The sequence below is a fragment of the Chinchilla lanigera genome, unplaced genomic scaffold (genome assembly GCF_000276665.1).
Source record: "Chinchilla lanigera isolate Chin_1 unplaced genomic scaffold, ChiLan1.0 scaffold00168, whole genome shotgun sequence".
In the NCBI taxonomy this organism is placed as follows: domain Eukaryota; kingdom Metazoa; phylum Chordata; class Mammalia; order Rodentia; family Chinchillidae; genus Chinchilla; species Chinchilla lanigera.
The window spans coordinates 133,542-145,674 of NW_004955569.1; the positions used below are offsets into that span (position 1 = coordinate 133,542).

The window sequence follows — 12,133 nt, forward strand, 5'->3', positions numbered from 1 at the left end:
AAAAAAAAAAAAAAAAAAAAAAAAAAAAATCAACCACTTGGGAAGCTTAGGATTATTAAATCACCAAGCACTGCTTGAATAACTAAGATCCTTTTTCAATGTGAAATAAATATTTTAAGGTGTATCTCAACTCTAAACTAACTTCTCTAATGTACATGAGTTAAGTTTCTAGTAATGAAGAGAAAATGAAAAATTATTTAGTGCAAATCTTACTATTAATTTTTTGTTTTGTTTTGTTTTTGTTTGTTTGTTTGTTTTTCTCCGGTACCGGAAACCGAACTCACAACCTTGCCTTTGCCAGGCAGGCGCTTTTGCCGCTGAGCTAAATCCCCAGCCCCTTCTTACTATTAATTTTGAAATTTACTTATTTTTATGCTAGTGGTACATAGTACAATGCTTCTTCATGTCAGTAGAGACCAGTAGCAAGTCGCTGCACGATCAGGAAGAGGACACAAAATGTGAACAACCAATGATTTACAATGTCCTGTGTACAATAACATACATGAGATATTTAGTGTTTTATAGTGAATTTGGCTTTGTGTTACATAAATTTGCCCAAGTACAGATCTAGGCATTTGTTGAACCGGTTTAAAGTTTTCAAGGTTAGCCATGATGTTTGCTTATATTCTGTGCCTTTTCCGTACATTTTCTCTTCAATTATTTTCAGCTGATGAAGACATTTTTTCTTTCACGTGACATAGCATCTGTAGACTCATTCCTTCAACTCTTCATGTAGTGCTCTGTAGCACATGATTCGCACCATATTGTTTCTTTTTTTGAATGCTATATTAATCAGTTCTTCCTGAGCAATCAATTCTGAGAACAGTATAATACTATTTGGAAAAAGAAAAAATACTCTGAGGTTTTTGTTTTGGTTTTTAAATTATTATTATTATAAAGAGTTGCCTGGTTCTGGTCATACTGTTTTGATTATATTACCAGAACAAGGTGATAGAATGGAAACTTCCAATGAAAAGACACAGGGCTGAGTAGTTAGAAATCAAGATACCAAGCCTATGCAAGGTTGAAGGAAAGAATTTCCATTTCTAGTTTTAATTCATGGTGATATGGATCCCTACTTACTGCTTTAACCTTAGATGATCATTTGCCTTTCTTTACTGGAATTATTGTGCCTGCAAGCACTTGAAGTTCCAGACTTGTATCTATACTCTATTACTATACACTTAGAAAGCATGAAGTTTTTATGTGTAGGGCATATTATGTGCTAGATTCTTTTATCTTCATGACCTCATGAGCTCCACTTGTATTTGACATAGTAGTTCTTGGTGATTTACCTGATAGAGAAATTTAATACTTTCCCATTTCACAGCGCTAAAATGGGACAAAAGACACATTTGTGTCTTCAGATAGAGATCTGGATTCCTATGGTGGACTACCCACTCCACTAGCACATTTTAGTTCATTAATTTTTCATATGTCCTCATATGTATCCATGTAATATATGTCCATTACTTCTATTGCTTATGGAACCTGAATTATGGTACATTCTCCAAGAGTGGTATGTCCAAAAAGCCATGTTTTCATGGGCTGGCTTAGAAAGTTCTGGGAAATAAAGGAAGCAGTGAGAAAACTCAAGAGTGTAAAGACAGAAAGTGCAATACGAGGACCAACTGTTTTTAAATGTATTCAGATAAAATTTGTATATTACACTGTGTCCACATTTCCAAGAATAATTTATTGGTTTTGAATATGGTGCAGTGTGAACAGCTACACAATCTTGCAGGTAATCTTTATGAAATCATTTGATTGTATATGTACTGGTGTTTTTGGTACACAATAAAGAAAGGCTACCAGCTTATATGAATACAATGAGAAATTTACCATCTGTCTGCAGCAGTGAGGCTAAGTATGACTTCGTGGCCGGATGTCTGATTGTATAAAGTTTTTCCTAGCTGCTTAAAGAACATACCCTTAGGAACACAGGTTTTGGTGGAGACCCAGAAAAGTTATTGAGTGATGGCGTACTTAGCCTGCACTCTGGTGAATTGCCAGATTTGGGACTAATGTGGGCATGGACAGAGTAATGTGTCACACACAAAGACAGATGAATAGCACTGATTTTACCCACAATACTTCTTCCAGCACATGTGTACTATACTTTCTTTCTATTCCTAGGACAAGCTCTTTATCTCTGGAGAAAGGAACTGTGTCTCTAATCATTTTACTGAATTCTGACGTTATCTCAAGTTTAATTCTGAATTCACAGGTATGCTTGTGCAGTTCTACTAGAACTCTTTAAATCTTAATGCTAGTCAAACTTGTATTCTAGTTTAACCTCCTTTTACCAAACCTGACCAAAGAGACATCCTCACAACCTACTCTCCTGTTCTTCTTTTCTCATTGAATCATAGGACTAAGGACAACAGTTAATTTACGTGCATATTTCAGAGTATGGTGGAAGAAAAGAGCAGAAGTTGAATATACTTTCTGGAGATCTCAAAATCTTTATACATCTAAGTATTATGCAATCCTAAAGTTTTGCTTAAAACATAGGCTAGGGGTTTTTGAAGAAGACTTTGGTTTGTAAAAATTTAATTAGCTCTTTGTCTGATTGACTCAGTGTCAGTTCTCTTTTCCTTTTTTACAAATCAACTGCGAAGACTGTTTAAATCTACTGTATAAGAAGAAACAAAATTGCTTTTGTGATTTCACCTTTTGAACATTATTTGGTCTTTCTGTATGTTAGTTATGTGCTACCCAGAAGCTACCAGAGTTACACAGCTTCTGAGCATGTTAGTGTACAAAGCACAGAATTTTCCCCTCTGAGATCTCAAATGTCTCAGAGGCTGTTGGGTGATACTCCTTAGACTATGGCCCAATGTAAAAACCTATGTGTGTTTTTTCCTAGTTTCTGTGGTTTGACAGGCCATAAAGACAAGTCAAAATTAAGTCATTAGTATGCTTCTAAATTGTCGCCTTATGTCCTATGACAGAGCTTCAAATCAATAACATAAACGAAGTGAATCTTAGTGCAGTTATACTTTTCAAAAAAGAGAGGACATTCTAAAATGCTGAGTATTTTTGATAGATATGAGTGGATGGGTCAATAAAAGTGTGGACTCAAGAAATAGTTTTATTGTATTTATTTTTAATAACATGTTTATTGGTACATTTTAGGTCTATATAATGATCATACTCATCATAGGGAATTTGTATCTCTATGTATCATAGCTTAATTTTTCTCCCATTCCCTTACCCTCCCTTTAATCTTACTTCCCCTCTCTATTTACAAAAGCTTAATTTTCATTTTTTCTTTCTTTTCTCATTTTTCCCTTCTATCCTTCCCCCTTGCCCCTCCCTAGTTCCCTTTCCATTTTAACATTCACAATATCTATTATACATTTTTGTCCTTATTTATACTCTCAATTTCTCATACCAAAGAGAAAGTGTGGTATTTACAGATATGTGTCCCATTTATTTTACAGACTTAAAATAAGTCCGTAAAGACTTAAAGAGTATTGTCTCAAGGTGCATCCATTTACCAAAAATGTCTCAACATTATCCCCCCCGCCCCCAGTACTGGGAATTGAATTCATGACCTCGCGCTTGCCAGGCAGGCGCTTTGCCACTGAGCTAAATCCCCAGCCTCTATCCTTCCTTATTGTTGAGTAGTACCATTGTATAAGAAAACAAAAAAACACATCTTTTCTTCCCCATTCATCAGTAGATGGCCATTTAGGCTGTTTCCAAGATTTAGCTATTATAAACTGCTGCTATAAACATGGGTGTCGGGGCTGGGGATTTAGCTCAGCGGCAAAGCGCCTGCCTGGCAAGCGCAAGGTCGTGAGTTCGGTTCCCGATACTGGAGAAAAACCAGAAACCAAAAAAAAAAAAAACATGGGTGTGTGTATATTACTGTGGTGTGATAATTTTAATTCTTTAGGGAAGATAAGAAGTGAAATAGCTGGGTCCAGTGGGACCTCTAGTCCTATTTGTTTGAGGAATCTCTACACTGATTTTCACAGTGCTTGTACCAGCCTACACTCCTACCAAGAGTGCAGAAGGGTTCCTTTTTGTCCACAGCCCCGCTAACTTTCGTTATTGGTTGAATTCTTAATAATAAACATTCTTTCTGGAGTAAGAAGGAATCTCAGCATTATTTCAATTTGCATCTGTTGGATGACCAGTGATGTTCAATATTTTTTCATATGTTTATTTTCCATTTCTAATTCTTCACCTCAGAAGTGTTTGTTCCTTTCAGATGCCCATTTTTAGATTGGGTCTTTAAATTTCTACATCAGTTTTTTTTTGTTTTTTTTTTTTTGTTCTTTATATATTCTACATAGGAGTCCTTTTTCTGAAGAACAGCTGGCAAAAATTTTTTCCCAAACTGTGGTATGTCTCTGCACTCTTTAGTTTGTTTCTCTTGCAAAACCTTTTTAATAAGATGAGAGCTCGGTTTTTGATTCTTTGTGCAAGTTCCTATGTGATTGGGTTTTTGTCTGTAAAGTCTTTGCCTACACCAGTGTCTTCAATTGTTCTACCTATTATTCTGTCTTCCAGCAGATTTTGTGTTTCTGTTTTAATGTTTAGATTTTTGATCCATTTCAATCTTAGTTTAGTGCATGGTAAAAGATATGGGTCTAGATTTAATCTTCAGCATGTGGAAAGCTAGTTTTTCCAGTACCATTTATCAAAAAAGCTATCTTTCTTCCAGTGAACATGTTTGCTAGAGTCAAAGATCAGGTGGCTGAGTATGTCTGGAGTTTTTTTCTGCATCATGTAATTTATTCTGTTGATCCTCGGGTCTGCTTTTTGTTTGTTTGGTTGGTTTTTGTTTGTTTGCAAATACCATGCTGTTTTTGTCACTGTAACTTTACAATACAGTTCATGTCAGAGATTGTGATGCCCCCTTCTTTGCCTTGGTTGCCTTGATTTGCCTTTGGTTTTCTAGCCCTCTTCTGCTAGAATCCTATAAATTTTAGGATTGTGTTCTCTAATTCTTTGAGATATGCTGTTGAAATTTTGATTGGGATTGCATTAAATCTGTGCAACAATTTTGAGAATATGCTAATTTTCACTGTTGATTCTTCCTATCAAAGAACAAGGCATAGTTTTCCATTTTCTAATATCCTCTTCAATCTCCTTTTTTAATAGTACTATAGATTTCAATGTAGAAGTCTTTTACTTTCTTCATTAGATTGATTCTTAAGTATTTCATTGTTCCAGATGCTATTGTGAAAAGTATTGTTTCCCTAATTTCTCTCTCAGTGAGTTTGTTATTTGTGTAGAGAAAGGCTATTGAATTGAGTATTGACTTTATATCCAGCCACACTGCTAAATTTTATGCTGTTAAATCTAGAAGTCTTTTGGTGGAGTTTTTGGGTTCTTTTATGTAAAGTATCATGTCATCTCCAAATAATGATAATTTGACTTCTTCCTTTCCTATCATTATTCCTTTTATTTCTTTCTCTCGTCTAATGACTCTAATGTTTCCAGAACTATTTTGAATAAGAGTTGTAACAGTGGACATCCTTATCCTGTTCCTGATTTTAGAGTTAAAGCGTTCAGCTTTTGTTCATTTAATACATTGTTGGCCGTTGATTTATCAGAGAGGACTTTTATCAAATTGAGATAAAAACCATCTATTCCAATTTTCTGTAACGTTTTTATCATGAGTGGGTGTTTGACTTTGTCAAATGTTTTTCATGTAACTATTGAGATAATCCTATGGCTTTTGCCCTCAGTTCTGTTAATGTGGTATATTACATTGATAGTTTTGCTTTGTGTATGTTGAACCATCCATACATCTCTGGGAAGAATCGCACTTGGCCATAATATATAATCTTCTTGATGATTTGCTAAATTCTGTTTGCCAATGTCTTACTGAGGATATTTGTAGCTATATTCATTAGGGAGATTGACTTCTTTGATTGGTTCCTTCTCTGGTTTTGGTATCATGCTTCCAGGAATAAATTTGTAAATATTGTTTCCCTTTAAATTTCATTAAGCATTTGAGAATAAGTGGCATTAGATCTTCTCTAAACTTTTTACAGGATTCAGCAGTAAATGTATGAGGATCTGAGCTTGTCTTTATTCTTAGGTTTTAATTGCATCTCCAGTTTCATTGAGTAATATTGGTCTATTTAGAATGTTTATATCTTCTTGATTCAGCTTTGGTAATTCATATGTATGTAGGGATCTGTACATTTCTTCTGCATTTTCTATATTGTTAGAATATAGCTTCTCAATATAAATATTGATAATATTCTGGGTTTCTGCAGGATCTGTTGTGATTTCACCCATTTAGTTTCTAACTGCATGGATTTGAGTCTTTTTTTTATAAGGTTGGATAAGGGTTTATTAATTTTATTATTCAAAGAACCAACTGTTTGTTCATTTATTCTTTGTATTGTTATCTTAGTCTGCATTGCATTAATTTTTTTTCTTTGATCTTTACAATTTTCTCACATGTATGAGCTTTGGTCTTGACTTACTCTTCTTTTTCCAGAAGTCTGAGGTTCAACAGTAAGTTATGTGAGCTTGTTCTTTTTCCTGGATGTCAGAATTCACCACTATAAATTCCCCTCAAAGGACTGCTTTCATTGTGTCCCACGTCTCAGTATGTTATATTGGAATTATCACTTAATTGTAGAAAATGTTTAATGTTTTCTTTTATTTCATCTGTGATATTTAATTTCCATGTGTTTTTGAAGTTGTTTTTTGAGGGAGAGGGATTAGTGAGAGTCAAAATCAGGACCTCACACTTGCTGGGCAGCTGGTGCACTATTGAGCTAAATTTCTGGCCCTGAAGTTCTTGTGGTTTGCTTTGCCATTGATTTCCAGTTTCTTTGCAATATAGTCTGACAATATATATGGGATATCTTCAATTCTTTTGTATTTACTTAAGCATGTTCTGTGAACTAATGTGTTGTCTCTTTTGAAGAATGTCCATGTATAGCTGAGAAGAATGTGTATTCTGATATTCTAGGGTGGAACATTCTATAGATTTCTACTAAGTCCATCTGTTCAAAAGTTTGGTTCAGTTCTAATATTTCATTGTTGATTTTTTTGTCTAGTTGTTCTGTCTATTTGTGACAGTAACATAATGAGGTGTCCCCCATTACAATTGTATTAGTAATTATTAGATTTTTTTATGTTCTTTAATATTTGTTTTACATAGCTGGGTGTACTGGTATTTGGTGTATATACAGGTATCATTGTAATCTCTTCCTCTTGTATTGTTTCCTTTATAAGGATATAGTGAACTTCTTTGTCTCTCTTAATCAGCCTTGAGTTGAAATATACTTTGTCTGCAAGCTCAATAGCTCTCCCTGCTGTTTTCTGGGTTCCTTTCACATGGAGTATTGACTTTGCATGTGGGAATTTCTTTTTGAATATATATGTGTTTCTCACATGCAGCATATTGTTGGATCTTGCTTTTTAATCCATTTGACTTGTCTGTTTCTTTTGATTGCTAAATTGAGACCTTTACCATTGATGGTTATAACTGATGTGCACTCACTTATCCTTGGCATGTTATTTTCCTGCGGTTGGCTCCCATTTTTCCTTGTCTGTTTAATTGCTTGCATTGCCTGGTAGATTTATTCTGTTGAGGTTCAAACTACCTATGTATAGTCAAAGAAAAAATGACTTAATTCTGTGAATAGTCAGATTTGAAGAGGTATAGATTTTTGTGTATCACAACCATTCACTAAGTATCTACTAGTGTGTTTTGTGAATGACGATTTGGAGGGTCCTTCTATCACCTCGGTTTAGAAACAGTGCACAGATAGAGTTTCTGTGACCTTTTCAGGCAACCACTGCTACTGTTGTGCTGTTGCTGGAGCACTGAGTTGCAATCTACTATCAGAATTGCTGTGTGAAAATACGTGCGTATTCATGAGTTTGGTGACCCATGACAAGGAATTAGTATTTGAAGGAATTAAGCTCAGTTCAGCACAGAGGAGTTTAGGTATCTCAAGGTGTGAATCTCAACCTATTTTTAGGAACTGTATCTGTGATTATTTAGGAGGCAGTGACCTTGGAAGATGTTGCTGTGAACTTTACCATGGAGGAATGGGCTTTGCTGAATCCATCCCAAAAGAAGCTCTACAGAGATGTGATGTTGGAAACATTTATGAATATGACTGCTATAGGTAAGATTGACATTGTTTTCTCATTTATGCAGTCAGAGAGCATTGGTTCTTCCTCACTGATAGTGACGTATTAAATATAATGTGGAAACATTTTGAAGAATATGTCAAGCCTGTTTACATTATACCATGAATCTAACTGCTATCTGCTAATTGTTGTATAATGATGTAGTGCCTTTTGTATTTCTATGGCTACAATTCAGGAAGGACATGGGACAACCAGCAAACTGAAGAAGAACGCAAAAGTTGCTCAAAAAATCTAAGGTAATTTGCATTCACAAAAAAAAGGATTATTGCCTAAGAGTCACTGGGTGAACAGAAATATTACAACCAAGGAAACTTGACAAATGAGGCTATGTTCACATTAATTAATCTTTCAAAAATTCTCCTGGTATACATACAGGTTGATTTTGTATAATCTGACATTGAATAGAGAAATATTCCAATGTAGGAAACTAACTTGGTAGAGATATAATTCAACAAGAGACACTATCTCATACATTGGTATAAAAAACTCCTTTCATTTTCAACATCATGAAAATATATGAATTTGCATTTAGGTATTGTGTATAGCCATATAAGAAATGAATAAATGTTGAACTTTGACAGAAACTCATCTTCAAGAAAGATATATGTATATATCTATATCTCTATGTCTAGATATATATATATCATACATTATCTAAAAAATTGCTAACCTGGAAGCAATATTCAAAAGACAAATTAATGCTAGTATAATAGTAGATATTTTCAAAACATCCTCCAGTGAATTGGGTGTATTCATGTTTTAAAATTCTTAGAAGGCAGCCTTATACATTGTTGATAGCAATATAAAATAGAACCATTTTGATAATCAATATACAGATGTCTCAAATGTAAAAATATGAGTTTGCATATGATCTAGCCAAAGCTCCCTATGTATATTCTGAAACAATTTCAAATTATTTTATCTTAGTTGTACATGCATACGCATGCTCAAAGCAGGATGTGCATGGATATTCACAATACCTAAGTTCTGGAAATAATTCGCAATACCTAAGTTCTCCAACAGCCTAGGTGCCTACCATGGAATGCATGAATAAAGAACATGTGGGATAGCTCAATATAGTGGTACTTTCTTATAATCTCAGCATGCTGGTAAGTTGAGTGAGCAGGATGACAAAATGAACTTCATGCTCACCAAATTAATAATCGGGACTCTCAAAATAAGAAATCTAGAAATATAACTTAGTGCTAAAACCCTTGTTTAATTCTCAGCACTGGGAAAACATGTTCTATGTATTCAGCCATAAAGAAAAATAACATCATACTTTCTGCCAAAAAAAAAAAAAACAGAAAACACCACATCACAAAATGAAAAAAAAAAAGTCAGACACAGAATGTGAATTATTGCATGTTTTCTTTTATGTGAAATACCAAAATTTAAAATAGGGAATAAAATTAAGAAGTGATAGAGAACAGAAAAGCTGACTTGTTGGACATGGGAAAAATGACAGGGTAAGGAGAAAAGAGGAGAATGATGGGGAAAAAGGTGTTAAAATGGTCAATGTGTAATTCACATATGTATCAACCGACCTAAATGAAACTTTTAAAATTCCCAAGTGAATAGCGTCCTTTGGGAATGGGTGCTTTGAAGCTGTGCTCCAGGGCATTCAGACAATTTGTTCCCACAAGACTTTAGCAGTCATCAAATGAAAATCTGTCCTGGTAAATTATTGATATGGAGAGCTTTTTTTGCGATTGATATTTTTATTCTTTTCTTTACAGTAATAATGAGGTAGCAAAATGGTATCAATATAAATCTTGGAATCAATATGGAAACGTATTTCTTCAGTCTCCAGATGCTAATGTGGACATGCAACAAGCTGCTTTACAACCAGCTGAAAGCCTTGCTTGTAGAAGGCCCCTAATAGGACATTTATTGCAAAATGTGCCCATTTTACCTCACATTGGCCTGAAACTAGATGAGTATTTGGTATTGCATGACAAACTGAGTAAATGTAGTAAACATGGAGAAAGCTGCAATGATTTCCAGTCCTTTCTGAATCACACAGTGACAAAGACTGGAGAAAAATGCTGTCAATATGAGCAATGTGGGAATACCTGCTCTGAAGGTAGTAAAAGAACTCACCCTGGAGAGAAGACCATTGTAGCTAAAAAAAGTGTTAAAGCGTCTAATGGTGTTCAGATCCATGAAAGTATTTATGCTGGTAAGAACCCATATGTATGCAAGCAATGTGGGAAGACTTTCAGTACTCAAAATTCATGTGAAAGTCATGAAAGATTTCACATTGAAGAAGAAACCTACATATGCAAGCAGTGTGGAAAAGGATTTGTTGATAAGCCTGCATTTCATAGGCATAGACAAACACATACTGGTGAAAAACCTTATGTGTGTAAGCACTGTGGGAAAGCATTCAGTACACACAGTAAGTGTCAAAGACATGAAAGAATTCACACTGGGGAGAAACTATATGTATGTAAGCATTGTGGAAAAGCATTTACTACAAAGAATTATTATAACATACATGAAAAAATTCACACAGGAGAAAAACCTTATGTTTGCAAGCAATGTGGGAAAGCATTCACTATGCAGATTACCTGCAAAACACATGAAAGAATTCACACTGGGGAGAAACCCTATGTATGTAAGCAGTGTGGAAAAGCATTCAGTGTACACAGTACCTGGCAACGCCATGAAAGAATTCACACTGGAGAGAAATCCTATGTATGTAAGGAATGTGGAAAAGCATTCAGCACACCCAGTCACTGCCGAAGACATGAAAGAACTCACACTGGGGAGAAACCTTACGTATGTAAACAATGTGGGAAAGCATTCACTACACACCGTTTTTGTCAAATACATGAAAGAAATCACACTGGGGAAAAACCTTATGTGTGCAAGGACTGTGGAAAAGCATTCAGTAGAAAGAGTTCTTATAACATACATGAAAAAAGTCACACAGGGGAGAAACCTTATGTATGCAAGCAATGTGGAAAAGCATTTCCTACAAAGAGTTACTGTAACATACATGAAAAAATTCACACGGGGGAAAAACCTTATGTTTGCAAACAATGTGAGAAGGCATTTCCTACACACAAGGAATGTCAAAGACATGAAAGAACTCACAGTGGGGAGAAACCTTATGTGTGCAAGGAGTGTGGGAAAGCATTCACTACACGCAGATATTGTCAAATACATGAAAAAAATCACACAGGGGAGAAACCTTATGTGTGCAAGCACTGTGGTAAAGCATTCACTATACTCAAATATTGTCAAACACATGAAAGAACTCACACTGGGGAGAAACCTTATGTGTGTAAGCAATGTGGAAAAGCATTCACTAGAAAGAGTTCTTATAACACACATGAAAAAGGTCACAGAGGAGAGAAACCTTATGTGTGCAAACAATGTGGGAAGGCGTTCACTACACGCATATATTGTCAAAGACATGAAAGAATTCACACAGGTGAGAAGCCCTATGCATATGAGCCATGTGGCAAAAGATTTGCTAGTAAGTCCTCATATTATGTACATAGATCTCACACTTTGTATATAAGCAATGCACAGAAAGCATTCAGTGAAGACAGTTTTTATCAACTATACGGAAGTCACTGGGGAGAAATCCTATATATGTAAGTCTATTGTGAAAATTCCTCATATAGTACAGACCTGTGGATATTAAATGAAAAATTTGATGTCAATATTTCTTCATAAATTTTCCAGAAAATACATTCCCAGATGAGATATCCAAGAATGTATTCCTTCTGTGCTTTTCAGTAAATCACTTGTAAATATCTGAACTATGTTTTTACTATAAAAATATTGACATAATATATTTTTGTGCAAGCCATTGTCTTTAAACTATAATATCTTCTAATTAAACAAGGGGAATTAAAATGTATTTCTCATTTCCATGTAGGGTTAGTATTTATGTAGTTCTGATTTTGTTTTGTCTTTACTATTAGGAGGACTAAGCCACTAAAAAATAAAATTTATTAATTGTTTTTTAATT

General features: G+C 34.7%; 1 protein-coding gene across 2 annotated transcripts in view; it reads left to right on the plus strand.

Annotated features, from left to right (window-relative positions):
* The window catches only part of LOC102025853 (zinc finger protein 878-like), a 25,992-nt gene extending 13,859 nt beyond the window's left edge, over positions 1–12,133 (plus strand). The window contains exons 2-5 of one of the 2 annotated variants that reach the window (XM_005413490.2): positions 2,137–2,227; positions 7,994–8,120; positions 8,321–8,381; positions 9,885–12,133. In XM_005413490.2, the coding sequence (XP_005413547.1) occupies positions 8,033–8,120; positions 8,321–8,381; positions 9,885–11,757 (2,022 nt within the window). In that variant the 5' untranslated portion in view covers positions 2,137–2,227; positions 7,994–8,032 and the 3' untranslated portion in view covers positions 11,758–12,133. The remainder of the gene's footprint in view (positions 1–2,136; positions 2,228–7,993; positions 8,121–8,320; positions 8,382–9,884) is intronic. The other variant, XM_005413489.2, reaches the window with a different exon arrangement.